Here is a 27,868-nt window from a genome sequence, read left to right as displayed (position 1 = left end):
TGCAGGCCAGAAGGGAGGGGCATGATATAATTAAAGTGATGAAAAGGAAAAAACCTACAACCAAGAATACACTACCCAAAGGCTTTCATTCAGATTTGAAGGCAAGCTCAAGTTTTACAGATAAGCAAAAGCTAAAAGAGTTTGGCACCATGAAATCAGCTTTACAAAAAATGTTAAAGGGTAGTTTAATAATAGTTCATTTTAGGGAAATATTTTTTCTTCAAAGATAAAGTAAATGTCAAATGATACAAATATGTCTTTCCAAAATTAATAATCTCCTTCTCCACTGGCCCCAGGTAAACAATGTTAGCAATTTGGTAGATGTATTTCCATGTATTTCCACCCAGCCACTCCGTGGCATGTGGGATCTTCCCGGATCGGGGCACGAACCCGTGTCCCCTGCATCGGCAGGCAGACTCTCAACCACTGCACCACCAGGGAAGCCCTTAAATTTTGTTTTTAACATCTAAAATCAACTTTATTGATGTATAACTTACGTACACTAAAATTCACTAATGGGTGAGTTTGTTTTCTACTGTACACTTTTCTGTATTTGTACATCATAAAAACAAAGTACAGGATTCTGGAACAACGATGATTACATAGTTTTTGAATCTCACCCAATTCTCTCATAAAAACAGAACAACTAGACAGCAAAGCCAAAATCCCATCAACAGCATTTCCAACAATTACAAAATGACATGACAAGGTATCCCCATGAATCCAAAAACAAGTGAGTGGGGACAAACCACCAACAGTTAAAAGACCGGCGTGGTGTCAGCATTTGTGTGGGAGAGAGTAGAGTGAAACACTGGGGCCTCTGACACACCTGAGAACAGCAGACCCCAAAAAAGCCAACAGATATTCACAGGAAAGGACAACAGGGTAATTTGAAAACAGCAGTTCAAACAGAGCAGGGCTTTGCCCAGTCCAATAGCTGACACATGCAAGGAGTCCATGGTAAGGTCTGAAGAGGCTGGAGTAGTCTAAGTCCCAGGAACTCTCCAACTGACCAGCAAGGCTCCTGCTAGAACAGGGTTCCACACTGAGGAGAAAATGATGGAAGTAGAATAAAAATTAATTAAAACAGGACAACAGAGCCACACGAAGAGAAGGAAGCTCTGGATGAAAGTGGAAAAGAAGAACAAAGCTAGGAAATCTTGAGAGAGCAACTGGTCATGTTTTTGAAAATTACACAAAAAGAACAGCAGAGGGAGCTCTGTGAAGTTAGAAAAGCTATCCTGAACCTTGCCTCCTAAAAGTTCAGGAAAACAAATGTTTCCAAAAGAAAAGAGGGTCAAAGGATCGAGGGCAAATCCCACACAGTTATTACAAAAATAAAGAGAATAAGAAGCAGAATAACATCTCTACTGACAATGAAATCACGCCAGACAGTCATGTCCACGAGCAAAACAGACCGTAATCCACCATTTCAAAATGAGCTGAAAGATACTGTGAAAATAATGTAAGAAATAAAAGAACAACAGAAGTCAGAATTTGAAAATGCAGCTATTAGGTGACTAAACTCGGGAAAGAACTGGAAATAAAAGAAAAAATCTGGGACTTCCCTGGTGGTCCAGTAGTTTAGAATCCCCCTTCCAATGCAGGGGATGCGGGTTCAATCTCTGGTTGGGTAAGTAAGATCCCACATGCCGTGGAGCAACTAAGCCTGCACGCTGCAACTACTGAGCCTGTGCACCACAACTAGATAGAAGCCCAAGAAGCCCGTGTGCCGTATGAAGAGCCTGAACACCACAACTAAGACACGACACAGCCCAAAATAAATATTTTTAAGAAAGGAAAAAAATCTCTTCAGAAATGAAGACTAAATTAAAAGGAATATAAGACTAAGTAAATATAATAGATAATGCCTTAAGAGAAACAGAAAGTAAAATTTTTTTAAGTTGAAAATAAATGAAGGGATATAGAGAATACATACTAAAAGCTAAAATCAAGGAAAAAAAATTAAACCACTACATATTGAAATAACACACTGCATATATAAGATTATCAACTCAGAATGACCAACATAGTCCTGTTCTAGTAAAATTATTGAACTTTAAGGAAAAAATTATTATTTCATCATGTAGGCAAAAAGAGCAAGTGACCTAGAAAAGGGGGAAAATTATATTGTCATTAGACTGACAGGAACAATTTATGTCAGAGAAATTAGGGTAACATAACTAAGATATACTTAAGGCAAAAAAATGTAAGCTAAGGGTTTTTTTTTGTTTGTTTTTTGGCCACATCACAAGGCATGAGGGACCTCCTGACCATGGATTGAACCTGTGCCCCCTGCAGTGGAAGCATGGAGTCTTAACCACTGGACCGCCAGGGAAGTCCCAAGGCTAAGGGTTTTATACCCAGCAAAATTGACTTGGGGTGCGGAGAAAAGGGAATCCTCTTGCACCGTTGGTGGGAATGTAAATTGATACAGCCACTATGGAGGTTCCTTAAAAAACTAAAAATAGAATTACCATATGACCCAGCAATCCCACTACTGGGTATGTACCCAGAGAAAACCATAATTCAAAAAGACACATGCACTCCAATGTTCATTGCAGCACTATTTACAATAGCCAGATCATGCAAGCAACCTAAATGCCCATCGACAGACAAATGGATAAAGGAGATGTGGTACATATATACAATGGAATGTTACTCAGCCAAAAAAGGAAAGAAATTGGGTCATTTGTAGAGACATGGATGGACCTAGAGACTGTCATACAGACTGAAGTTAAGTCAGAAAGAGAAAAACAAATATCGTATATTAACGCATATATGTGGAATCTAGAAAAAATGGTACAGATGAACCGGTTTGCAAGGCAGAAATGGAGACACAGATGTAGAGACCAAATGTATGGACACCAAGGGGGTAAAGCCAGGGGTGGTGGGGGTGTTGGGGTGGGATGAATTGGGATATTGGGATTGACATGTATACACTAATATGTATAAAACAGATAACTAATAAGAACCTGCTGTATTAAAAAATAATAATAAAATAAAATTTTTTAAAAATTGACTTGGAAGTTTGAAGGGCATACACAACTGTTACCAGTATTCAATAATTAAGAGAATGTAGATTCCATGAGCCCTCCCTGAAGGATCTAGAAAAAAACTTTACAAACAAAATGATTAGAGCAACATCAACATAAGGATTGGTGGTAAGCCAGAGATAGATAGATAGAGATATAAATATATGTATAACTTGTAGAACTAAGAATAAATATATCTGTATGTTTTCCTTTTCCTCTAACCCTTCCTTTTGTGAACAATTTAGTCCAAAGCCATTAAGTGGGACCAAGCAAGGGAGGCAAAGGTGTGAAGCAGAAAATGGTGCAGAGCCACAGTGGCCCAGCATGAGATGTGAGGAAGACGTCTAAGCAGGGAGGTGGCAGTGACAGTGACCTGATGTAGGTTGTTGGAGCCACAGTAGGATAAAGGGGGTGTGTACTTGGAGAGATGGTCCATAGTAAGGTATGGGAGCCTGAGTCGGGTACAGAGAAAATCTTCATGAGGGGATGGTGCAGTAGGATGTTGGAGCTGGAGCAGAGTGAGGAGGGCATTGGTGAAGGGATGGAGTTGGTGGCAGTGATGGGAGATTGGTTATGCATAAGGGAATTGATTTACATATATAGAGAGGATAATGGGAGCCAGGTTTCTCACTTTCACTTTCAGAAAAGGGAATAACAAATATGGAAAGGGAGAAAGTTAGAATATGTTATGTCCAGTAGTGTTGAATTGAAATTGGAGATACTGGTGTAAAGTTGTAGTTTTCAGTGGATAGATAGATAACTAATAAGTTATCTACTATCTACTAATAAGTAGATAGATATAGAAATAAATATTGATGTAAATGTATGTGCATAGCTCTCTCCACTGAGAAGTATTGGGGACAGCAATATCTCAGTAATGAGCTCACCTAGGGACTAAATCTTGGTTTCTAAATACCAGTCTCAGGAATTCCCCGGCAGTCCAGCAGTTAGAACTCTGTGCTCTCACTGCCAAGGGCCCGAGTTCGATTCCTGGTTGGGGAACTAAAATCCCACAAGCTGCTCGGCCAAAAACAAACAAACAAATAAAAAACCAAAAAAAGGAATAAATACCAGTTTCTACTAAAAGGAATCAAGGCCCTTTGGAGAAATGACTGATTCCAGGGCTGGTGCAGAGAAAGTATGAGCCTGGAACATCCTGTTTTGCCAAAAAGTAACGATGTGCTCAAATAATGATGGGGACATGTTAAAAGGACCCAGAAGCCAGTTTTCTTTAAAATTGATTTTTATTGGAGTATAGTTGATTTACAATGTTGTTAGAAGCCAGTTTGAAAAGGCTCTCACTGGCCAAATCTGGAATAATTTAAGCATCAGAATGAATGTTTAAATCTATGAGTTCATAAAAATACAAAAAATGCTAACTGGTCACATTTAGATAATGATGGGGCAAAATCATTGTAAAAGTCTTTAAAGAGAAAGAATAAAGCATTTATCTGACATTTCTTATATGAGCTTAACACTGGGTAACCAAAAAAGTAGATGAGAAAAGTGTCCCCTTATGGAAATATTCACGTTAATGAATGAAAACAAAGTTATAGAATTAGAATATCATTATTGTGCAATACCAAATGAATTAACTGAACAGAAGCAATTGCTAACATCACAAGAAAAAGAGACAACCAGACACAATGGGCCTCCTGGTGAAAAAACACACCACCACTTATCGTCTTGCCAAAGGCATCAAACCTGAGTCTGAACAGACCTCTGGATTGAGCTGTCCACGTGCAGGAACTGCAGAGGACTGAAGAACATGTTGAACTAAACTATTAGTATGCAATCAGCAAAACCCAGACTGTGGGCAGAAAGCAGGGTATACAGATCAAACATCCTGGGGTCTTTAACAGATACACTGTTATGGAAAGAAAGGGCTAGAGGAGGAAATCTGTAGATTAAAAAACTCAAAATACACATAAAATCAAATAAATGGGAAATCTGAAGTATAGTGTTCAGGGAAGCACACTTGGATGATGAAACTATAAAGAAATCCAAGGGGATAATTATCATAAAAGTCAGGATAGTGGCTGTTTTCTTGAAGAGGGAAACAATTGTGATTGGAACTGGGCTAGCTGGAGAAGTTCCATTTCTTGATTTAGATGGTAGTTTCAAGGGTGTTGGCCTTAAAGTAATTCAAGTCATGTATTTGTTTTGTGTGATTTTCTATATGTGTGTTTTATTTTTCAGTTATAAAGGTAAAAAAAAACAAATCATGGACTTCTGATTCCAGATGTGGTAGGCTGATAATGGCTTCTCAAGATATATCCACAGCCTAATCCCTGGAACCTGTGAATGTTACCTTTTTTGAAAAATAAGAAAAAAGGTTTTTATTTGGAAAAGGGTTTTTTTTTTTTCTCCTCCAGATGTGATTAAACTAAGGATCTTTAAATGAAGAGACTATAATGCATTACGTGGGTGGGCCCTAAATGTAACCACAGTGTCCTTATAAGAGAAAAGCAGAGGGGGATTTGACCAAGAGGAGAAGGTGAGAAGAAGATGGAGAGAGATTGGAGTTATGTACCCACATGCCAAAGAACATCAAATAATGCCAGAAGCTAGAAGAGGCAAGGAATGAATCCCCCTCCAGACCCTCCAGAGGGAGTGTGGCCCTGATGTTGCCTTGCTTTCAGATTCTGGCCTCTAGAATTGTGAGAGAATACATTTCTGTTGTTTTAAGCCACTAAGATTGTGGTTATTTGCTATAGCATCCACAGGAAACCAATACACCAATACACCAATAAACCAATACAGGTAAGCTGTAGGTCATGGCAGGTCAGTCTTCCTCCTGCAATAAGAAGCTAGAAAAACTACAAAAACCATGTTTTTTAAAGGCAACAAGGGGATGTCAAAGGAATGAGGACTAGATCAAGTAAAATTCCAGAGACAGGAGAATGTTTCTGAAGTGAGCTGAGCACAGGCTGAAGATAAGGCCTAACCTAGACAGAATGCCTCTGCTTGGGGAAAAGAAATCACCAAAGACTTTGATGGTCATGCAATGCTGGAGTGACGAGTTAAAATTTTAAAGGGCCTCTAATGATGGCTAGTTTTATCTATGGAAAATTTGCGGAACTCCTGGAATGTTCATGAGGCTGGAGAGTTGGGTTAAAAGCTTCTAAAAGGCACAATGAACCTCCCACAGTCTGGCATTATTGATTAGGAAGTGAAGACCTGCTGAGGCAGGGAAAGGAGAAGAGCTTCAACTACTCAACTGGTCTCCTCCTCAAGATATTTGCCAGATTTTGAGACTCCCTGGAACAGGAGCCTGCAGAGCTGGCTCAATCTTCTTCAGCACTTCAGAGCTAAGGAGATGAATACCTGCCCAGCTTTCAGTCAAAAGACTGTGAGGAACATGCCTGAAGAATATGGATGAACCAGACTGAAACAGCAACCCAACCCTGAGACAGCCTAATCCTTGACTGGATTGAGGTGAATCAGTCCCTCACCCTATCTGCCTAATAGGAAAAAGTGAGAACCCTCTCTGGTGGAAGAGAACATGATATGGAGCCTTCTGTAGTTATTCATAATTTCTGGCAAACAATAAAAAAGCATGAGACTTGTAAAGAGAAAAAAAAATATGACCAAAATGAAAAGAAAAAAAATATAAAAAGACTCATAGATGATCCAGATACTAAAATTAGCATACAAGAATTTAAAAATAACAATGATTAACATGTTAAAGAAAATAGCAAAAATTATGGACATATAAATGAAAATGAATTTTAACAGAAAATTGGAATCTATAGAAAACTCAAATGGGGCTTCCCTGGTGGCACAGTGGTTGACAGTCTGCCTGCTGATGCAGGAGACATGGGTTCGTGCCCTGGTCCAGGAAGATCCCACATGCTGCGGAGCGGCTGGGCCTGTGAGCCATGGCCGCTAAGCCTGCGTGTCCAGAGCCTGTGCTCCGCAACGGGAGAGGCCACAACAGTGAGAGGCCCACATACCACAAAAAAAACCCCCAAAAACTCAAATGGACATTCTAGAACTGAAAAACAAACAAAAAGCCAAAATCTGAAATGTAAGGGTTTAACAGCAGATTGGGCACAGAATTAGAGAACTGGAAGATAGGTCAGTAGAAAACATCCAAACTGAAACACAGAGATAAAAAAGAATGGAAAACAAAAAGAAAGTAAGAAGCATAGGAGACATGCTCAAATATCTAGCACATGTTTAACTGGAATCTTAAAAAAGAGGAGAGAATATTGGGAAAAAGCAATATTTAAAGAGATAATGGCTGAGAATTTTCCAAAACTGATGAAAGATATCAAACCACAGATTCAAGAAGCTCAGCAAACTCAAGCAGGATAGGTACAAATAAAACCATGGCTAGGCATATCCTAGTAACACTGTTGAACATCAGAGACACTGTTGGGTATCTTAAAAGAAGTCAGAAGAAAAAAGCCCCATTATCTTCAAAGAAACAACAGTATGACTAACAGATGACTTCTCAACAAAAACAATGGAAGCCAGAAGAAAATGAAATAACATATTTAAAGTTCCAAAAGAAAATAACTGTCCACCTAGAATTCTATACCAAAAGGAAAAAAATGCCATAAAATATAAAATTTAAAGATATCTTTACCAAAACAATCTTGAAAAAGAAGAATAATGTCTTGTACAGTCTGATTTCAAAACTTACTACAAAGCTACAGTAATCAAAACAGTGTGGTGCTGTCATAAAGACAGACATATAGACTATGTGGAATAAAATAGAGAACCCAGAAATAAACCTCACATATGATCAATGATTTCAACAAGGGTGCCAAGACCATTCAATGAGGAAAAGACAGTCTTTTCAACAAACGATGTTGAGAAAACTGGATACCTACGTGTATAAGAATGAAGTTAGACACTTACCTTACACCATAGACAAAATTTAACTCAAAATGGCTAAGAGATCTAAACATAAGGACTAAAAGTACAAAACTCTTAGAGGAAAACATAGTGGAAACGCTTCTTAACATTGCATTTGGTAATGATTTCTTGGATATGACATCAAAAGTATGGATATGATATCAAAAGTATGGGCAACAAAAAAAGATAAACAGGACCACATCTGAATCTGAATCTTCTGTGCATCAAGGGATACTGTTGAAAGACAATCTGTTTCTGCTTTTGTGGAACTTTTGCTTTAGCAAGTCAGTCTTTAGACAAGTGTGACACATCCTGCAAGAGAGATATTGCAGAACTGAATTATAGAGGATGTAAAATTACAAAAATCCTCAGGGCATACCCACAGGGTAGTGCAGCCATGGACAAGCTAGACACATTTTCTTTCTCATATTTCTGTTACAGCCCCCTGGAGCCAGGCCCTGAGCAGGTCAAAAATGATCCTTAACTCTTTTGGAGTTGAAGTTTCAAATACCACTTCTAAAATATGGAGCAGTGAAAATGTTTGTGAGGTGGTGATGATGGTGATTATTAATTCCAATTTAGTCTAGTGTTATTCTTTTCTGAGAATTTCAAGACATTCCCCATAACCAGAGATACCCTGACATGATACAAAACCAGTCTGATGATTATTGACTTAAAAGCTCGAACACTGGTGAGAGCTAAATACTAATTAAACTCGAAGTAATAGCCAACCATAGAAAACTGGGCAAACTTAAAAATGCTTTAAAAAGAGAAGAAACTTCTTATAAGTTTCCCTTTAAGTTTAAGTTTCCCCTTCAGTTTAACTTATGTCTTGTTTTCATCTTAGCACAAAAGACATGCTGGTCACCTTCCTCTGAATATTGTATCATCAAATGTTAGTGGTTTGCTTTCCCTGTCATCCTACTCCCAGGCTGAATGATTCTAGATCCTTTCACTTTTCTTCTTTTAGACTCTGTGGAATTTGACCACCTGCCTGATCTCTGGAACTGGTACTGGCCCTACCAGAGCCTTAATCTAGGGACCTTGAAAGGAGTGAGACCAGAAACCAGCAAGCCACCTCAGGCCACTTCTAAACAAGGATATAGCCAATTAATTGATGGCTAATTGCTTTAAAGTTCATATGAAGAGGACTCTGGTAGCTATGAAAGTGAAGTATTCAAGCAGTTTTGGAGGAATCCCAGTAAGCCTTTTGTCATCACAAACGACACCTGCTATTTGTCCAGGTAAGCCTCAGAGAGGTCCAAGAGTCACCTGGAATATGGGGTTTGCGAGAACGTGGCTATTACTTTGAAGAAAAAATCTACTATCTAGTTTTCAAGTCCCAAAGGTGATACAAAGAGCATCATTTGGGTGCCTCTGACACAAGATCTTGACCCTTCCCTTTCCAAGGTTTCATGACCTAATAAAATATTTTATTTCAATTAGGCTAAAATTTTTTGCATTGCTTTGGTTCAAATTAACTCAGGGAATTTTAAAAAACAAAACTGATTTGGTTTCCTGCTGAGTGAAAAATTTTGAATCTAGTTGTGAAGGAAGTTGTGGCAAAGTAGTGGTTTTAGGTTTAGTGTTTGATTCTAGACACTGCTTCCAGCCCTTGCTACAGAACCACATTGAGAAGGGAACGTCTGTAATTTAGTTACACTCCCACAGTCAATGGAATTTTTCTGATGTTTAAGAGGCAGGTAAGAGCCTTTGACAATTAGGAAACTTTCAGAGATTTGTACAAGGTCCTACAGAGTGAGTGATCCATCTGAGATATCATACACCCCAAGGTACGCGCAACTGTATGATTCCTATTTTAATTGAGTTTGAAGACTCAGATCTTCTACTACTTGCTGTGTAATCGGGTAAATCACTACACAAGTCTCGGTTTCTTATATATAAAATGGGTCGAATATGCCACATGATCCTGGGTTCACTGTTAGTTTCGTGTGGGTTTTTTGTTTTTCATAAGGATCCAAAAAGGAAAGGAGAATTTCTGCTTCCTCGCTCAGCGTCAGCGTCTTGAAGTGCCCCGCCCTCCCATCCACCCACGACCCATACCCATCTCCCACACCACCCACCCCTTCCTTGAATTTGTGCGTCAGAATACTGTTCTAGTTCAGACTCTACCGCGATGTGATACGACGTCTGGCAACTCCACATCTCTGGGTTTTGGTCGCCACCCGGGACACTGGTACGGTCTGCACTGACCCTATCAACATGGCAGCTGGAAGTAGCTTGCAGGAAGAAGAAAGGTGTGGCACTGAAGGATCACTTCCGCTTCCGTCGGCACCAACGCTTTCGTTTCCCGTGCTACCGTGACTAAGATGGAAGCGCCTTTGGAGTCGCGGTGCGGACCGGCCCCTGGGCAGTTTTACCGCATCCCGCCCACTCCCGGTTCCTCTGTGGATCCGGCGTCCGCGCTCTACGGGGGTCCGATTACGCGCACCCAGTAAGCTCTCGGCTCCTTAGCCTGCGCAGGGGGAGGGACCGTGGGGCCTGGTGCGGCCGGCAGGTTCTGGGAGCCGGGGAAGGCGAAGGGGGCACCTCGGGGCGCGCTAACGGCGGGGGAGCTCGGGGAGGAGGGTCCCGGAGAATGAAAGGAGCCGTTGAAAGTCAGAGGCGGAACCCACAACGCGGGAAGCGGGCTCAGGCTCTCCCCCCGCGCCGCTCCTCTCCAGACCACCCTCTCTCTCCAGGAACCCCATGGTGACCGGGACCTCGGTCCTGGGCGTCAAGTTTGAGGGCGGAGTGGTGATTGCAGCAGACATGCTGGGCTCCTACGGCTCCTTGGCTCGTTTCCGCAACATCTCTCGCATTATGCGAGTCAACAACAGCACCATGCTGGGTGCTTCCGGAGACTACGCTGATTTCCAATATTTGAAGCAAGTTCTCGGCCAAATGGTGTAAGTCATCTCGAGAATAGGAGTAGTTTCCAAGTGGGGAGGGGAATACACTGTTTTTTATCCCCTCAAGAAGTTCTAGGGTGGAGAAACTTGAAGCTGCAGCAGAGGACAGGGAGACTTGGCGTGGAAGATTTGAGAATGTTTGCAAATAAGTAGTTTATTTTAGTTTATTTTAGTTTAAATGGGGAAGATTGTGGTAACATCTTTTGGGGGTGGATGGAAACCCCGACTTCCGTTCTCTCCCTTTTTTCACAACCAATTCTTTTTAAGGATCGATGAGGAGCTGTTGGGAGATGGACACAGCTATAGCCCTAAAGCTATTCATTCATGGCTGACCAGGGCTACGTACAGCCGGCGCTCCAAGATGAACCCCCTGTGGAACACCATGGTCATTGGAGGCTATGCTGATGGAGAGAGGTTGACTTGAATACAAATAACTCATTTCCTTGACTACCCAATCTGTAGTGCCCGTGTATGTCTGTCTCTTCCCCCTGAGTGACTCCCACTTCTACCTCAGACCCCATGGTCCCTTCCTACAGCTAAGATACAGAAACCTAAGATGACCTATTGTGTCCTGTTAGCTTCCTGGGTTACGTGGACATGCTTGGTGTAGCCTATGAAGCCCCTTCGGTGGCCACCGGTTATGGTGCATACTTGGCTCAGGTAAGTAGCCAATTGAGGGATGAGGGATAGAAGACAGAAGGCAGGGGGGGTTAGTGGTTGTCTGCTTGTTCTACCCTTGAAATTCTGACATGAGGAACAGGCTAGGATCTGTACTGCTGGGCGGATGGTTTTCTTTTTGGTCCAGAGGCCATAATGACACGGTGGGGTATGTCCTGGAGGGAGTCAGTATACATGTGCTAAGAGAGGACACCCTAGAATTTCCCCTTCAAGTGGGTCTTAGCACAAGTAAGCAGAGTTCATTTTGCTGAGGCAGTAGGTGGAATGTCGCCTTTTCACTCATTTATGATTCTTTTCACACTGTGGATTTGCGACAAATCGCCTGGTATTCAGCTCGTGATATCTCCCATGTTCCCCCCCACCCCCACCCCCGATATCCCTAGCCTCTGCTGCGAGAAGTTCTGGAGAAGAAGCCAGTGCTGAGCCAGACTGAGGCCCAAGAGCTAGTGGAACGCTGCATGCGAGTGCTGTACTATCGAGATGCCCGTTCTTATAACCGGGTGAGAAGTGTGAATAATAAGTGATGCGGAGCTAATTGGCAGGCTTTGCAATCCCCGAGTCTCTAAACTTTGAAGCAGAGTGCCCCATTTCTGTGTCTCCTGTTTTCACCTTTGGGAAAGACCCTCCACTTGACCTTTGACCAGGGACTTCTTTCACATAAGGGTTGGCATTTTCATTGAGATCTCTGCTTTCTTTCAGTTTCAAATCGCCACTGTAACTGAAAAAGGTGTTGAAATAGAGGGACCCCTGTCTGCAGAGACCAGCTGGGATATTGCCCACATGATCAGGTGATTGAAATTAAAATTACAGTAGAAGAGATAGTTGGGAGATCCCTTGGTTGCAGTAAGCTTTGTTTTTCCGGAGGTCTCAACCAAAAAATTCTCTGGGTGGCAAGGGTTTGGGCTGAGGATAGAGCTGCTTTTACGAATTGATTCCTCACTCTATGGCTTCACCATTTTATTATGATCTCTTCCTTTTTAGTGGCTTTGAATGAAATACAGAGGCATTATCCAGAACTGAAGTTGTACCCTTCTTCTAACTTTGAACTTGGCTGGTTCAAAGGTACTATTCTTTTGTAAAATAAATCCTTTGAAACACTTGCTGAGTGGTTGTACTGTTTGACTAGGTCACACCAAGAGTGAAACTGCTAAGTACTGCTGTGTGCCATCTCCCTCCCTGGTCAGAGAACCCTTTGGTTCTTGGTTCTGGTAGCATATATATAGAACGGTCTGCATGATAATACCAAAGACCCATTACTGTCTTCATCTGGGTCTGTACGGAAGGCTGCTTTGTACAGAAGTCAGACTTAATCTTTGTGTGGTAACATAATTAGCTTTTAACATTTTTCTTCAATGTTTTCACCCATGCACTAGTCTAAAATACAGACTTTCTGGTTAATGTTGGCTCTATATGTGATTTTAGTTAAAACATCATTTCAAAGATGGAAATGTAACATCTCGTAGAGCTGTATAAGGTTACTCCCAAACTGGAACTAACAAACAGCCTTGATCCCACACCCGTCCAACCTCCTCACCCTTCATGGGGAATACTAAGTAATTTCGACATTTAAGCTAAGTCTTCTAATTTCTAGCACTGTCAGAAGACCTCTTACAAGTATTGTGTTCACTAAGTCCTGGGTGTAGTGGTGAGTCAAATCAGTTGGGGTTATTAGCCAGTTCCATCACCAGGATGGCGTTAAACCCGAATTTTAAAAAACACCCTGGGTGATTCTGATGCATATCCTCTCTAAACCTCTTTTTGAGAAACTAGTATAGGCAGTAAACCCCAAAACTATTACAGGCATATCTTGTTTTTTATGCTTTGCAGATACTGCAGTGTTGTTTTACAAACTGAAGGTCTGTGTCCACCCTGCATTGAGAAAGTCTTGGTGCCATTTTTCCAGTAGCATTTGCTTACTTTGTGTCTATGTCACATTTGGTGATTCTTGCAATATTTCAAACTTTTTCATTATTTTATTTGATATGGTGATCAGTGATCTTTGACGTTACTACTGCAAAAAAAGATGACAACTTGCTGAAGGCTCAGGGTGGTCAGCATTTTTGGCAATAAAGTATTTTTAAATTAAGGTATATCATTTTTTAGACATACATAGTGTTATTGCACATTTAATATACTATAGTATAAACTTACATGCACTGGAAAACCAAAAAGACTGTGACTCGCTTTGCTATGATAGTTGCTTCACTGCAGTGGTCTGGACCCCAACCCACAGTATCTCCAAGGTATGCCTGTATAGAAATTCAGTGAGGTGAGAGCTGAGAGAGAAATTAAAACCCCTCCACTTGTATTACCCATGATTACAACTAGTAAATTCAAGCCAAAGAAAACTGTCAGCTTTCAATTTGAATCTTCCACACATTCAGTCTCAACACAAAGTAGTCAATAAATACTTGTTTATTGATTAAACTGAATTATAAAAAACAAAACAAAAAAAACTTCCTATACTACGAAGCCATGCGGGCAGAATCCACAAAGGTAACTTCCTGGCCAAAACCCAGCTGATCCACTGTTGGTATTATGGCCTTAAAAAAATTACCCATTGAGAAAGTCATACAGTGTGCAGAGGCCAGGAACCCAGCTCTGCTAAATCTGGGGCTGCTGCGGAGACTACCAAAGAGAAGGATTAAGTCACTGCAGATAGCGTTGACCATAGTTCTTGAACTTTCTGAAAGGCAAAGTTTTGACTCAAAAGTCCATATTCTGTCAAAATGGCATCAGGCAAAAAGCTGGGGAAGAGAAGCCCAGGTGGATCCTCAGTTCAGTTTTCAGATGCCATGGGTTCACAAAGCTGGCCAAGCTGTTTATGGAGGGGACTACTCCAGTTCACTATATTATAGTGTGCTGGGAGTTAAAAAACACAAAAAAAAAAACGGATGAGGAGAAACAGGTGGTAACAAATGTCACACCTGTACCACCAGGCCCATCACATCTTGAGCATCTCCCAGTCTGTGAAAGCCTGCTCAAATAGGGTAACCTAGAAAAAAACCACATTGTTTATAAATCCATTTCCCCTCATTTTTTTTAAATGTTCCACTTATGTACATTTTAAAGATGAACCATTTACAAGCCTGTGCAGGTTGCCTCCTTGGCTCACAGGAGGGAAACGTTGCAGAAAGCCTCAGGATGGACAGAAGTATAGTATAGTTGTGGGAAAGGTGGACCTGGATTTTTGCTCCTTTTCTCTGTGTGTTACAGTACGTTTCAGTTTATAGCCATTGAGTACATACAATTAAAAAAAAAAATCCCTCATGCAAATTGTAGAAAAAATTTTCTTTCCTTGAAGCTGGCAGTGAAAAATAAAGATTCATGTCTTTTTCTTTGTGCACACCCCTATGTGTTTCTTCATGTCAGATTCTTCTCTAAGCATTAAGAGAAATAGGGGAAAGCCACAGGGTAAGCAGAATTTCAACAAGTGGTCTTTTTAAAGTTCAATACAACTTCTTGCACAATTAGCTGCTGGCTGGCGGACATGTGATCCCTTGAACAGGTATGCTGTCCACTTAACAGGAGGAAGTTCAACAAAGCAGGGACTGCCCCCATGGATTGCAGGAAGACGACCCATACACTGGGAATGGCTTCCACCCTAAGGTTCTGTGTGATCACCTCAGTACCTCTTGCTTGCTAATGACCCATGTATGATCCTTTGTCCAGAGTGACGGTGTGAGAATGGGGAAGGGGGCCAAGGATCACAGGTGCAAAGAATATTGGTTTTGTTGTGTTTTTGTCGGAGGGAGGGTGGTGAGGGAAAAAATCTACTCATCATTCTGGACGATTAAAGGTGGTTTCATGCATTTTTAAAGCCACAATTTTATATTTAGAGTTGCTGTAGAAACCAACATCTCTGGAGAGGGAAGGAAAGAAAGGAGAAGGAAGAGAGAGTTCAGTGGGATTTTTTTTCCATTTTCATTTTTATATAAAAGTGTTAAGACCACAATGAAAAAACTTTTTTATCCATATATATATATAATAAACCAGTTTGTGAGCTACAATTTTTGTCTTTCCCATCTTCAGAAATGTTCTCACATTGACAATGGTTGGATAGCATCATGCCCAAAGACACTGGCCACACAGTAAAACAAACAAAACCCAGATGTACTATGATACAGTTGAGGTAAAAGGGGAAACAAAAGATTTAACATTCGCCCACGAAAGATTTTTTTTTTCCTTTTTCTTGATTTTGTCAGAAAAATACCAAGCACAGTGATTTAAATTTAAAAAAAAGTCACAAAAACCTGTTTTTAGCAGAAGTGAATGACCAACAGGGCCAGGACCAGCTCATCGGCTCAGACGTGATCACTATCGGTTTTCCTAATAATCCACAAATCCACAAGGATGTATAAGTCAACATCAGGGGGGAGTGGTGGCATAAAATTAAAAAATATAACCCAAATACCCCCACCTGGTATACCCCCCTTTACCTCTACCCTCCCTAACACTTTCCCACCCCCACTCCACACCCCCTCATGACCCCAACACTTAAATCTCCATCAGATCTAGGTCAGCTTCTTCAAAGCCATAGAAGGACTCGGTCTCACTTTCACCCTCAAAGAGCTGGTGAAGGCTTTCAGGCTCAACTGTCTCTTCAGGAGATGACCTGGGTCGGGGAGTGGAAGCTGAGGCCTCCTCAGACTGTTCCCCACTCAGCTTCAGTTGCTCCTCTAGGGAGGCAATTAGCTCCTCCTGCATGTCAGCATTTCTTGTAGGTGAGTTAATGTTGCCATCAGGGCCAGGCAGAACGCTGGCCACAAGGAAGGACCGCTGAACTAGCTCTGGACAGTCCCCAATGACACCAAGCACCTCAGCCAGCCAGACCAGAAGCAGCTGAAGCAGGACATCAGAATCACACGCACTATCTGCCATTTCCCGAGCCTGCTCCTTCCACTTTTTGTGCAGGAAGTTCTTGACAGTTCGTTTGATGCATACATCTAATGGCTGGATTTTGGAGCTACAGCCTGCTGGGACAACTGCAGGCAAAGTGCTAGAGGCACTAAGCATGGCCAGCACCTCTTCTGACAGGTGAGTGCGATGACAGTCCATCACAAGCATGCCTTTGCTGTGCTGGCAAGCTGTGTGCTTCTGCCACACTCGGGTTGACCACAGCTCCATGATCTCATCGTCACTGTAGCCACTCTCCTTCGCCTCTAGCAAGATAGAGTCTGGCACATTAGCAGGCTGATCCATCTGTCCTCGGTAGAAAACCAGGGTAGGGAGGACAGTGCCATCTGCCAGAATGGCCAGCACCACATCACACCAAGGCTCCCCTGTGCCCACTGTCTGCAGGGCATTTTCCTTTCGGTCGTCACTGCTCAGTACCTCCGTATCCAGGAACAAGGAGATCTCATCAATAGCCACAATCATAGACAAGGGTAAGTCCTGGTTGTGAATCTGCCGTTGTACAAATTCAATGAAGAGTCCTGCATTCTCTGCCACATCCTTAGGTAGAGTGTGGGCCACAGCTCGCCGAGCGTGGGGAGTCAGGTGGTGACGTAGCATGAAACGCACAGCCCACTCATAAGAGATCTTAAACCCCCCCTCCAAAGAACGTCCTATTTTGGTGGCCTTCTGGAACAAGGTCTCCTCATTTACAGGTAGCTGTTGCTCACGTTGGGTCAGCACCCACTCAGCCAGTTTCTCTTCTGCCTCTAAGCTCAGATATTTGCCCTCCAGATTCTCCCCCTGTGAGGCCTGGAAGCGCCGAAGCCAACGCCGGATGCGTCGTTGGGGGTTTCGGAAGTGTTCAGCTGCCTGTTCCGTATTGCAGCACAGGGCAAACAGTACCACTCGAAGCTTCTTCACAGAAAGCTGCTCCTTCTTGCCAATCACACTGCTACTACCACCCCCTGATGCTGGCTCAGGCTCCTGGGTGACTGGGCTCCCTTCATCCTGGTCATCGACATTCAGACATTCCGCCCCCTCCGTAGCCAAGGGTGGAAGGGCTAAAGGCTGGGGATGAGTGGGGGTTGGTGGTGGGGTTGCAGTTGAGGCTGGTGACGGGAGTGCCTGGGCCATGGGAGCTGGTAGCTCTTCAGGCTCAGCTGGGGTGGCCCCCGCAGATTTCACAGTGGCAGCTTTAATAGAGGGGAAGGAAGGAGGAGGGTACAAATTCTTCAAGTTCCGGTCGTGCACTCGGTCACGAGTCTGGCCATGCCTAAAAGGTTAGCAACGAGAGGAGGAAAAAGCTCAGTTAAACTAGAAAAATGAAATAATAATAGTAGTAGTAGTAATAATAAAGACCAAACATACTATATAATAGAAATTAAACCATCAAGCGAGTTTCTGTTACCTTGAGTGAGATATCCAAGTGAGTCCTATGGGAAATAAAGACAATAAAAAAGTGTTAGCTCAGTGAAGAAACAAACCCTCCAAAGAGTTCTTTAGATTTCAATCAAAAAAGCAAACCTACTGTCTTCCCAGTCTTATATAAATTTCAGGTTAGAATGCTTCCAATTTGGTGAAGTGTATCTAAACAGTGAACGGGTCAGGCCAGGTAGAGATGCACCAGACTCATGGTATGACCTGTATCCTTAGCTTTTTTCCCTAATCCCCATCTCTCCTACTTACCCCGTGGCAGGATGCTACTGGATCTGTGAGAGGGGTTGAATACCAAATGCTTAGCCATGGCATCTCCAACAGAAGTAACAAAGGTACATGAAGTGCAGGCCAGCTTGATTCCACTAAGAAAGAGAGTCAAGAGTATATAAGACAAATGTAGCAGTGACACTAGAGAGAGTTAAACTTTGAGGCTTAATAAAGAAAAAGAGTGTCCCTCCTTTCTCCTCTCTGTCGAATTAATTCATATATCCACCCCCAAAATATTAAAAGGGATTTAATGTAAAAACTTGATAAATTAACAGACCATCAATAAGTTTTTTGTTACCTCACAGAATTTTTAAACAAAGCCAAATACTTGGGGCTCTTCCGTGGAACATGATTGCTGAGGAAGACAAACAAAAAGTAGTATGAGTTACGTGGTTCTGCTTGCTAAACTAGAGATCACCAGCGACTGACAATGCCCCAACAAAAGATATGCCTCTTCACTCAATCCTAACCTCAACCCAAGCCTGTTTTCCTATCACATTAATATTTCCTATTAATATGCAAACGAATCATGGGGGTGGGGGGAAATCTATTAAAAGGCACATTCTGGTTGGGGGTGGCGTGGTGGTGACCAGGGTCAGATGCTACATTTCTAAGACGCTCCAAATGAGTGCTGCTGGTCCTTGGACCATGTTTTGGGTAGCAAGGTCCTACAAAATCAGAGCACAGACCATCAAAGCCAAATGAAGCCGGGTCTGGCCTCTTACCTGCTAGGACAGGTGGGCAAACAGCTCTAAAAGTTGAAGAAGGAAACCCCAGAAGCAGGGGAGGGAATGCACTGAGTTCTGGAGAACCTGAAATCCCAGATAGGAACATTGGTTTAATCCTGACTTACTTGATCATGTGGTTGGCATAAGCTCGAGAACAGCAGGTACTATAGCGACATAGAGAGCAGTGAACATAAGTAGGGAAATGGTTAGGGAAATCTGGGATCTCAAAGCTGCACTCCAGACATGTCTGCCGGCCCATGACACTCCTGTCAAGAAACAAGGAAAATTCTTATTACTGCCTCAGGGGTTCCTAAATTGTAGGCGATTTAGACAACAGATACTACCTAAAAGGCTACCAGATTACACTAGCTATCAGGAATAACTGTGCCCACCCGGCCCCCAGCCTCCAGAAGAAGGCACTGACATTTTCCTAACAGCTCTCTTCTGGACGTTGCGCTGGACAGGGGGATAAAGGAAGACGGGCAGAGGGTCCGCTGAGGAGGCCAGTGGTGCTGCCTCCTGCAAGGTGCTGGGAGGGACATCACTGGAGGGTACAGGAACAGTGCGTGGCTGCCCTCGGGAAGCCCGGATTGTCACCTGTGAGTCAAGGGAAGGGATAATTAGACACTACCCACGTTAAACCTCAGAACACGGAAAATCTCTATTCCTCCCCTTCTTGGATCTGTAAAGGGAATGTCAACAAACCCTTTACCTTGGTGCCTGGTTTCAAACCTTCCAGCTGCTTGGGTTTACGGAAGGTTTTATGGTGCTGAAGCTTGTGTTCAATTTTGTCCTTGGCAAAGAGAAACTGCAGCCGGCATTTGTTGCAATGATAAACATTCCTCTTCTGAAGGGGGAATAAAAAGAGACAGAATCCTTTAAAGGTTCCCAATGAATTTTCTTCCCTGAGGAGAAGGTACATCATTGCCAATCGTATTCTTCTCACCCTTCTGTTGGTAATTTAACAGAGGAAAAAAGAGAAATACACAACCTAACACCAAACCTAGTATTTTTTTATCTTTTTATATAACTTTATTTATTTTGAAGTAAAGTTACAAACCTATTATTGGGTGGTGAGAATCATCACCTCCCATGCTCCCAGAGAAAGGCAGACTCAAAGTCAGAATAACTAGGTCCTCAAACCACCTCCCGCTGACTTGCTTTAACAATTTGGCTGAGTGGCTTACGCTTCACTTGCCCCTACTACTTTATCTTTACAGTGTGGATGGACAGTGCTACTACTTCTGGATATTCTTATTTTTTAAAAAATACAATAAATATGTACGTGGTAAAAAAAAAAATCATATTTTTATTCTGTACTCCTTCATGTGGTAAGCTTGCCTTCAACTCCAACCCTCAGTCCCTCTCCATAGAAACAACTTGTTACCAAGTTTCTTGGGTATTCTTTCACAGATAGTCTATGCATATAACCATATAGCAAACACATACATCTCCAATCACCACCTGTTTTCCTTTCTCTTTCTTTAACAAAAATGATAGTCCTTTCTACACAGTGCTGTTTTTTTCCTCTTAACACATCAATGCATACAGATATGCCTCCCTCCAAGGCCATTTTGAGGATTCAATCTGCCCAGTATTGAAATACGACATGTCTATGATTTTCTTCCCTAGGATAGCAAGGCTCTCTCTGTAACCTCAGCTGAGTCACAGGTGATAATTTCCACGCTACTATATGGAAATGCATTAGTGGTGGATTATCAGCAGTCACTACTGTGAGCCTAAGAAGTGCCTGCTTACAAGTAAGAGTGAGGGCACGTGTGCACACATGTGGATGTTATGCACAGGTACACCCACCCATCTTGTTCTCTCTTCTGTTCCCTATGTACCTTCACTCTTCTCCTCCAGTGGCTCCTTTCCTGCAGTATTTTAAAACAAAGGCATACCTATTCCATCTTAAAAACAAAACACAAAAGCAACAACAAATTCTCCCTTGCTACCTCTTTTCCTGGATCTACCACCCTTGGTCCTCCCCTTCATAAACAAATTTACTTATTTTTATTTTTTATTTTATTTATTTATTTTTTTGGCTGTGTTGGGTCTTCATTGCTGTGCACGGGCTTTCTCTAATTGTGGCGAGCGGGGGCTACTCTTCGTTGTGGTGCGCAGGCTTCTCATTGTGGTGGCTTCTCTTATTGTGGAGCACGGGCTCTAGGCATGCGGGCGGCTTCAGTAGTTACAGCACTCGAGCTCAGTAGTTGTGGCTCATGGGCTTAGTTGCTCCACAGCATGTGGGATCTTCCCGGACCACGGCTCAAACCCGTGTCCCCTGCATTGGCAGGTGGATTCTCAACCACTGTGCCACAGGGGAAGCCCTAACAAATTTATTTTTTAATTAATTTATTTTTTTCATAAACAAATTTCTTTAAATAAGTTGTCTCCATTTCCTTACCTCTCATCATCTGTCCCACTGAAATTTGACTTCCACCTTGCTAACCAACAGAACGGCTAAATTAAATGCTGGCCTCTAAAGTTTCTACCTTGTTGATACCTTCCTGCAACACTTGACCACACTCTTTTCTTCAAAATACTTTTGTCCCCTCAGCTTCCTTGACACCAAGACTCTTCTTGTTTTCCTTCCAGGACTATGGTCCTGGCCTTGTGGATAGAGACTTCAATGGTCCTAAGCCTTCACCTTATTCTCAATTTGGGGGGTGGGGGATGGGGGTGCAGCATAGCACTTACAAGTTTAAAATCCACTTATTTATATAATGATGATTCCTAAGTACCTTTCATAATCCAGGTTTTTCTCCCAGGCCTCAGACCTGTATATCCAACTACCTATTTAATAGTCAGTTATACTTGATGTCCATAGATACTGCTAAGTCAAGAATATCCAAACTTGGGACTTCCCTGGTGGTCCAGTGGTTAAGACTCCATGCTTCCATTGCAGGGAGTGTGGGTCTGATCCCTGGTCAGGAACGAATAAGATCCCGTGTGCCACATGGCATGGCCAAAAATTTAAAAAATAATAGTAATAAAAAAGAATATCCAAACTTATAATCCTCCCCTCAAAAATTACTTTCTCCAGTGTTCCTATCTCAATAAACAGTCCCACCATTCATCCAATTACCGAAGACAGAATCCTGGGCACTATCCTTAACTACTCTCTCACTACCTTCACCTAAATCCATTTCTAAATCATAGATATCACTTATCTTCTCAATATCTCTCAACTCTATCCTCTTTGTCCTCATTTCAAAAGCCCGTAGCCACTATCATCTCTCATCTCAACTACTGAAAAAGCCTCTGGCTTGTCTCCCTAACTCTAGTCTCAACCTCCTTCAATTCATTCTCCTTAGAGCAGCCAGTGCAATCATAACTAAAAGCAAATTTGAACACATCACTCCAGGACTAAAAATCTCTTTAATGGCTTCCCAACAACTTATTATAATAAAAGTTGAAATTCCTTTTATATGGCTTACAAGATTCTCCATGATCTGTTCCCTAACTTCCAACCTCCTCCTGTACCCTACACACGCCAACCACACTGAACTTCAATTCCTTGAATTTCCCTGTCTTTGAGAGCATTCTGTCCTTCTATCCCACTTCATCTGGCTCATCCTTACTCATCCTTCAGGTCTTGAACACTCCCTTTCCTAAAAGCCTTACTAGGCTCCCAGAATAGGTACATTCTTTTTTACATCTTGTATTTCCCCTAACACAACATTCTTCTTGCTTTATTGTACTGTTTAATTGTCCTGTTTAACCACTAAATCTCTAGCATCTAGCCCAGTGCCTGGCACACATCACTGGAATTCAATAAATTTTTCAAACACATGGTATCTCCTCTACCAAAATTATTTGCTTAGCTCAGTCCTGGCCCCTGTATCCATAATTAAAAAATAAGAACACGGAAATTGCTTGGTGCCTGGTACCTGGTGCCTCATGTAATGCTGTTGGAATGCATTGCCATTTTTGAAGACCTTCAAGCAATAAGGGCAGAGCAGGTGCCGAGTATCCTCATGGATCATCCGAAAATGGACATCTACCTCAGAGTAGAGTGAGGAGCGATACTGACACACCTGAGTCACATAAGAAGGAAAATAAGCTAAGAGTGAAGTGGACAACTGAGGCCTTAAAAAAGAGGTAGCAACAAAAATGTTAAGATACGAAAAAAAATTTTTCCTAAATGTATAGAAATCAGATTATTTTTCTGACGTTTATTGCAGGGCTATGTTGGTGATAAATTCAGCCGTGAAATAAGATAAAAATGGGAAAGACAGGAAAGTCTGAGAACAGTCCATATTCTGACAAAGAGGAGTAGAGTTTTTTTTTCTATCTCCAAAGGGCACATTCAGGAGACAGACACTCCCTTCGTACAGGTATATATATGTTCCCAGACTGGGTTCCTCGGCTGGGTACATGCAGATATTCCTTTATGTTTTTCTCCTGCATGGGAAGCCCTGAAAATAGAACCCGTGTTCACTATTTCTTCTGTATTTCCTCAGTGTTCCTAAAACTGAGTGTGTGCAGTAGGTACTGGGCAATGTTCATTAGTGGATTCTTTGTATTTAGCCTGAGAGCAAAATGGCTAAATCTCCCTGGAGAAAAAGGCAATACCTGGCAAACATAAGGCATCTCTCCAGGCTTATGAGTATCCTTCATATGCTGGAGAAACAGTGGCTCACTCTCAAACGCCCACTCACAGATCTTGCACTTGGCTGTAAGAAGAAAAATAATCAATAAATCCACCTGAAAATAAGACCAAAGTCCTGCTGACTCATAATCTTTTTCTCTGACTCCTATATCTTCATGTTCAATAGTCAGTAAATTATGAAGTCTCTTCTAGTCTTTCTTTAAAATGGTTCTGTCTCAACATTTGTGCTGCTGATTAAAACTATCCTTCTGTCTCTAGCTCAGACTTCTTTACCAAAGTTCCATTCTAGATTTTGAACTCTTTACGAAACATAATATTCTACCATCTACTCTAACTTAATTCAGCATCCTCCTGCTTCCCATTATTTCCCTTCTCACATCCCACCTCCTCCTGAACTCAAAACCTAGGCATTATCTGACTCCAAACCCGTGTCTGTCACCATTATTTCAAAATGCATCAAGGAATTGTCACTTCTGCATTCTCACAGGCAGAAACTTGGTAGAAGCCCATATGATTTCCTACTGCTGATCAGCTGGCTTCTAATACCTCCTTATCTCTCCAATACAGTATCTATTCTTTATATACCATTGCCAAATGAATTCTTTTAAAATACTACATTACTTCATCCCTCTGCTCAAGGATAGACAATGATTATCTCCTATGAATAATTCAACATTTATTGAACGTTTACTAAATGAGGACAAAGAAGGATTTGTCCTTAAAAGACTGACAATATGAACAGAACTTCTTGACTTATGAGTTACTGTGTTATTTCAGTATTAACTAATTTGAGATAATTAAACTTTAAAATTAGCCATTTTATCAAGCTTTTATAAGGCTGCAGTTCTAAATTTTTGGCAAAAGTTTTGTTACATATTTTGAATTATACAGGCAAAATAATGATAGCTATTTGCATTTTTATTACCATTACTGAAATTATTTTCAAGTTTTTGCAAACATGAAAATTGTAAATTTGAAGCTCTAAGCGCTTATTTATTGGACAATGTCCAACCCCTGCCCCGTACCCCCAAATGAGTGAAGCTGAAATAAAAAACAAAACCAGGGGTCTGAATCTGGGGTCCAGGGAAGAGGTCTCAGGGAACCCAGGTAGCCCCTGAAATTATCTGCAAAAGAGTAAAATGTGTATTTTTCTGGGAAGTTTTGTGTTTATTCTCAAAGGTGTCTGCAACCCATTTAGGACCACTTCCTAGAGGTACATTAGATACAAGATAAGATAAAGAACAAGAACAAGATAAAGAAATTAAAAATTCTGCCTAGAATGAGGAAAAGCTGATATACGAGCTGAACCTTGAAAGAGTGGTTTGCCAGACAGAGGAGATGAGAGAAGAACATGAGCAAAGGCATGGTATTGCATGTCATGTTTGGGAAACAGTAACTAGTGGCATGACAATATTTTCTCCTGTTTTCTTCCCCCTTACTTCTCAATTCAATTTGTTAATCTTTTTTTCTTTTCTAGAACACTTTTAAGCATTGGTGTTTCCCAACCTTCTGTCCAGGCTTTTCTTATTCTCTATGTTTTCCCTGGGCGATCTCTTTTACCCTCAAAGGCTTTTCCTACAACCTATACATCCGCTCTATTCTTATAGGTCTCACACATCAACTATAACAACATTTATTAAGCAATTTTTAATGCATAAACACCATGCTAAGATTTATATATATTATCTCATACAAAGAAAATCAGTGAGAAAGGAACCAAAGGCATCAGTGGATTTAAGAGATCTCTAGTAACCTTTCACACCTATTGGAGTTGATGTCAAAAAAGATTTAAGAGGAAGAATTAACTGATTTTCCAAAGTGGCAACCTAACACTGTCCCTCCCAGCACTATCACTCTCATCTCCCTAACACCTACCATAGTCTCCTGCCTTGAGAAAACAGGCATGAACTACTACAGCTTTTGCTTCCTGTTTTCCAAATTTGGAAGGACAGATTCCTTATGCCTTTTCTAAGGCTCATCCGATCTCATCATTCCACGTATCCCATGACTTTATCAAGCAAGTGGTTCTCCCTTTCTTCAGTCTTTTTCCATAGAACCCTCCTGACACCTGAACACAATTAATCACCCTGAAGCATCCTTCCCTCAACCCTACCTCTTCCTTAGTCTATTGTCTTTAAACAAGTGTGAAGAAAAACATAATGCTATTAAAAATTATACTGTTACCATAATTAAATATAATAATCCATTGATGTTTTGGAGACAATTCAGGAAACTTGAAAATGAAGATACATAATATTAAACATTTACGATGAATTCTGTTATGTCTTGACAAACATACTATGGCTATGTATTTTAAAATGTCCTTACTTTTCAGAGATACATAATGAAGTATTTAAGAGTGAAATATCATTATGTCTATAATTTAGTTTAAAAACACTTCAGAAAATAAAAGGAAAAGAAATTTTCAAAACTAAAAAGAAAACAATTGGTCTCAAAATATTAACACAAAAAAAATAAGCTACTTTCAATGAAGGATCTGCCATGGATGCAAAAAAAAGGGAGTTATTTAAAAAAAAAAAAGGGGAATTACAAAAGAATCCAAAAATAAGATTGATATATACTAAAGTACAGAAACGGTATTTACGTGTTTGGATCAACAATTTCTCAGGTTTTTCATCAGTGTAAATTTTAAGTCATAAGATACTCAAAAATTAATAGTCAAGGATAAAAGAGTGGTAAGCCAAGAGAAAAAGACTGATGAGGTGCTGCACTGTTTCCCATTAGGAAAAATTTATCTTTTTATGTACAGTACATATATAAGTGGAATAACAAAAACACACCCCACCAGATTCTGTATAAAAGTAGATGTTTTCACTGGGGATTCAGATGAGTTATTTGGGCTTCCCATGACTGACAGTGAAGAATTTTGGGTCCTAACCTAGACCAAGTTGGCTACTCTGCCACTATACTGTAGTGTTCTGATGTTTGATTCCAGTATCTACTCTACTCACAAATGATTAGCCCAAAGTTCCACGGTCTAATATGGTAACCACCAGTAACATGTGGCTAGTGAAGACATGAAATGTGGTGAGCCCAAACTGAGATTTGCTGTGGTGTAATAATACACACCAGATTTAAAAAGAAAAGAAAAAAAAAAGAATGGTAAATATTTCATTAATTTTAAAGTTCTGATTACATGCCGAGATGATTTTATTTTGGCTATTTTGAGTTAAATAAAATACAATATTAAAATTACTTTCGCCTTTAAAACATCTTTATTTCAAATGACTACTAAAAATTTAAAATTACATATGTAACTCATTATATTTCTGTGGACCAGCACTAGTCTGAGCCACTCATGGCAATCCCATTTCCCTTGACAATATGGCCAAGGCTAAGAGATATAAAGGGAAAACAATTCTGTCTTGTAAGAAACAGACTTAGAAAAGACACAGGAAGATACGGTCTCTTCTTCATCTGCAAAATTTTACATCCGCCTGTATTCCTGAGACTAACGCAACCATCCTGCTATGAGCCAGAGACAAGAGAACTGTTGAAAAGTAGAAGACTCGCATTCTGGGCTTGAAGCTTACTCCACCTTGAGTCTTTTCAGTTAAATCATATAATAATAGATGTCCTTAACATTTAATCCATCTTTAGTCAAGATTTTTAATTTGCAGCAAAAATTTCTGTCTTTATGTGTTTCCTATCACCTAAAATCTTTTCTTACTACTTTCCATCCATCTAAATCCTTCTTGTATTTAAAGACCCTAAAAGTTTACGCATTACTTTCTGTGAAATCCACAAGGATCTTTTCCCTTCTCTGAACTATTTCACCTATCACTGGTATCATACAATGCATATGTTTACAGCAAATATATTGTCTTGTTCTCACATTTTCCTATAGTTAAATAATTTTTGTCTCTTCAACAAAACTAGAAATCCAAAAAAAAAAAAAAAAACAAACTAGAAATCCCTTAAAGGACAAAAGAAATATTCTAGAAGACTGGACTCAAATCCTCACAATTTCACCTTATTAGAAGTGTTTGCTCTAAAGCAAATGACTAAATGTTTCTGGGCTTGTATTCAGCCTGTGTTTCTCATCTGTAAGATGTACAGTGTAGCTAACACTCCAACTCATCTTATATCTCATGAAAGCACTGTCTTAATGGTGAAGTATTCTATAACATTATCTTTTATCCTTCATAAAACCTATGAGGGTACTAACTAAAATGGAGACCCAAATACAGATGCCTGCTTCTTCTATAAAAGGATCTAGGTAATAAACTCTTTACATATACCTCTCTACAGTGGTCCTGAAAGAAAGCCCCTTAATTTAGAATCAAGCACTGAACTCGACTCATGCTTGAACAGAATAGAAGTCAGGCTTGTAAGATAACAGGGTAAGTGAAGTAAGAAACTGACTACGAATATGCAAAGAACTTCCTCGACACTGTTATCCACATATAA

The 27,868-nt window shown here is 40.9% G+C and overlaps 2 protein-coding genes across 2 annotated transcripts in view; one reads left to right on the top strand and one right to left on the bottom strand.

Moving 5' to 3' along the window:
• Positions 1-10,219: 10,219 nt before the first annotated feature.
• On the top strand, positions 10,220-12,591 carry PSMB4 (proteasome 20S subunit beta 4). Its single transcript, XM_082659083.1, has 7 exons — positions 10,220-10,356; positions 10,604-10,810; positions 11,081-11,227; positions 11,392-11,473; positions 11,875-11,991; positions 12,191-12,279; positions 12,473-12,591. Exons 1-7 carry the CDS (start codon positions 10,232-10,234, stop codon positions 12,483-12,485), a joined length of 780 nt encoding a protein of 259 aa, XP_082515209.1. The 5' UTR covers positions 10,220-10,231; the 3' UTR covers positions 12,486-12,591.
• A 1,368-nt stretch (positions 12,592-13,959) lies between these two features.
• The window catches only part of POGZ (pogo transposable element derived with ZNF domain), a 47,948-nt gene continuing 34,039 nt past the window's right edge, over positions 13,960-27,868 (bottom strand). Inside the window, exons 11-19 of the mRNA XM_082652037.1 lie at positions 23,401-23,501; positions 22,716-22,862; positions 19,532-19,666; positions 19,244-19,416; positions 18,945-19,085; positions 18,390-18,446; positions 18,074-18,186; positions 17,796-17,820; positions 13,960-17,660 (exon numbers count right to left, since the gene is read on the bottom strand). Of these exons, the coding sequence (XP_082508163.1) occupies positions 15,989-17,660; positions 17,796-17,820; positions 18,074-18,186; positions 18,390-18,446; positions 18,945-19,085; positions 19,244-19,416; positions 19,532-19,666; positions 22,716-22,862; positions 23,401-23,501 (2,564 nt within the window). The 3' untranslated portion in view covers positions 13,960-15,988. The remainder of the gene's footprint in view (positions 17,661-17,795; positions 17,821-18,073; positions 18,187-18,389; positions 18,447-18,944; positions 19,086-19,243; positions 19,417-19,531; positions 19,667-22,715; positions 22,863-23,400; positions 23,502-27,868) is intronic.

Source organism: Grampus griseus (genome assembly GCF_964374135.1).
Source record: "Grampus griseus genome assembly, chromosome: 1".
Lineage (NCBI taxonomy): Eukaryota > Metazoa > Chordata > Mammalia > Artiodactyla > Delphinidae > Grampus > Grampus griseus.
Note: the sequence above shows the minus strand (reverse complement) of the source record. Positions and strands in the feature narration are given on the sequence as shown.

Bases quoted from the DNA above. Each gene is read 5' to 3' on its own strand.
- PSMB4 (XM_082659083.1), top strand. From the start codon at position 10,232: ATGGAAGCGCCTTTGGAGTCGCGGTGCGGACCGGCCCCTGGGCAGTTT. The intron at 10,357-10,603 runs GTAAGCTCTCGG...CTCTCTCTCCAG, and splicing joins GGTCCGATTACGCGCACCCA to GAACCCCATGGTGACCGGGA. The intron at 11,474-11,874 runs GTAAGTAGCCAA...CGATATCCCTAG, and splicing joins ATGGTGCATACTTGGCTCAG to CCTCTGCTGCGAGAAGTTCT.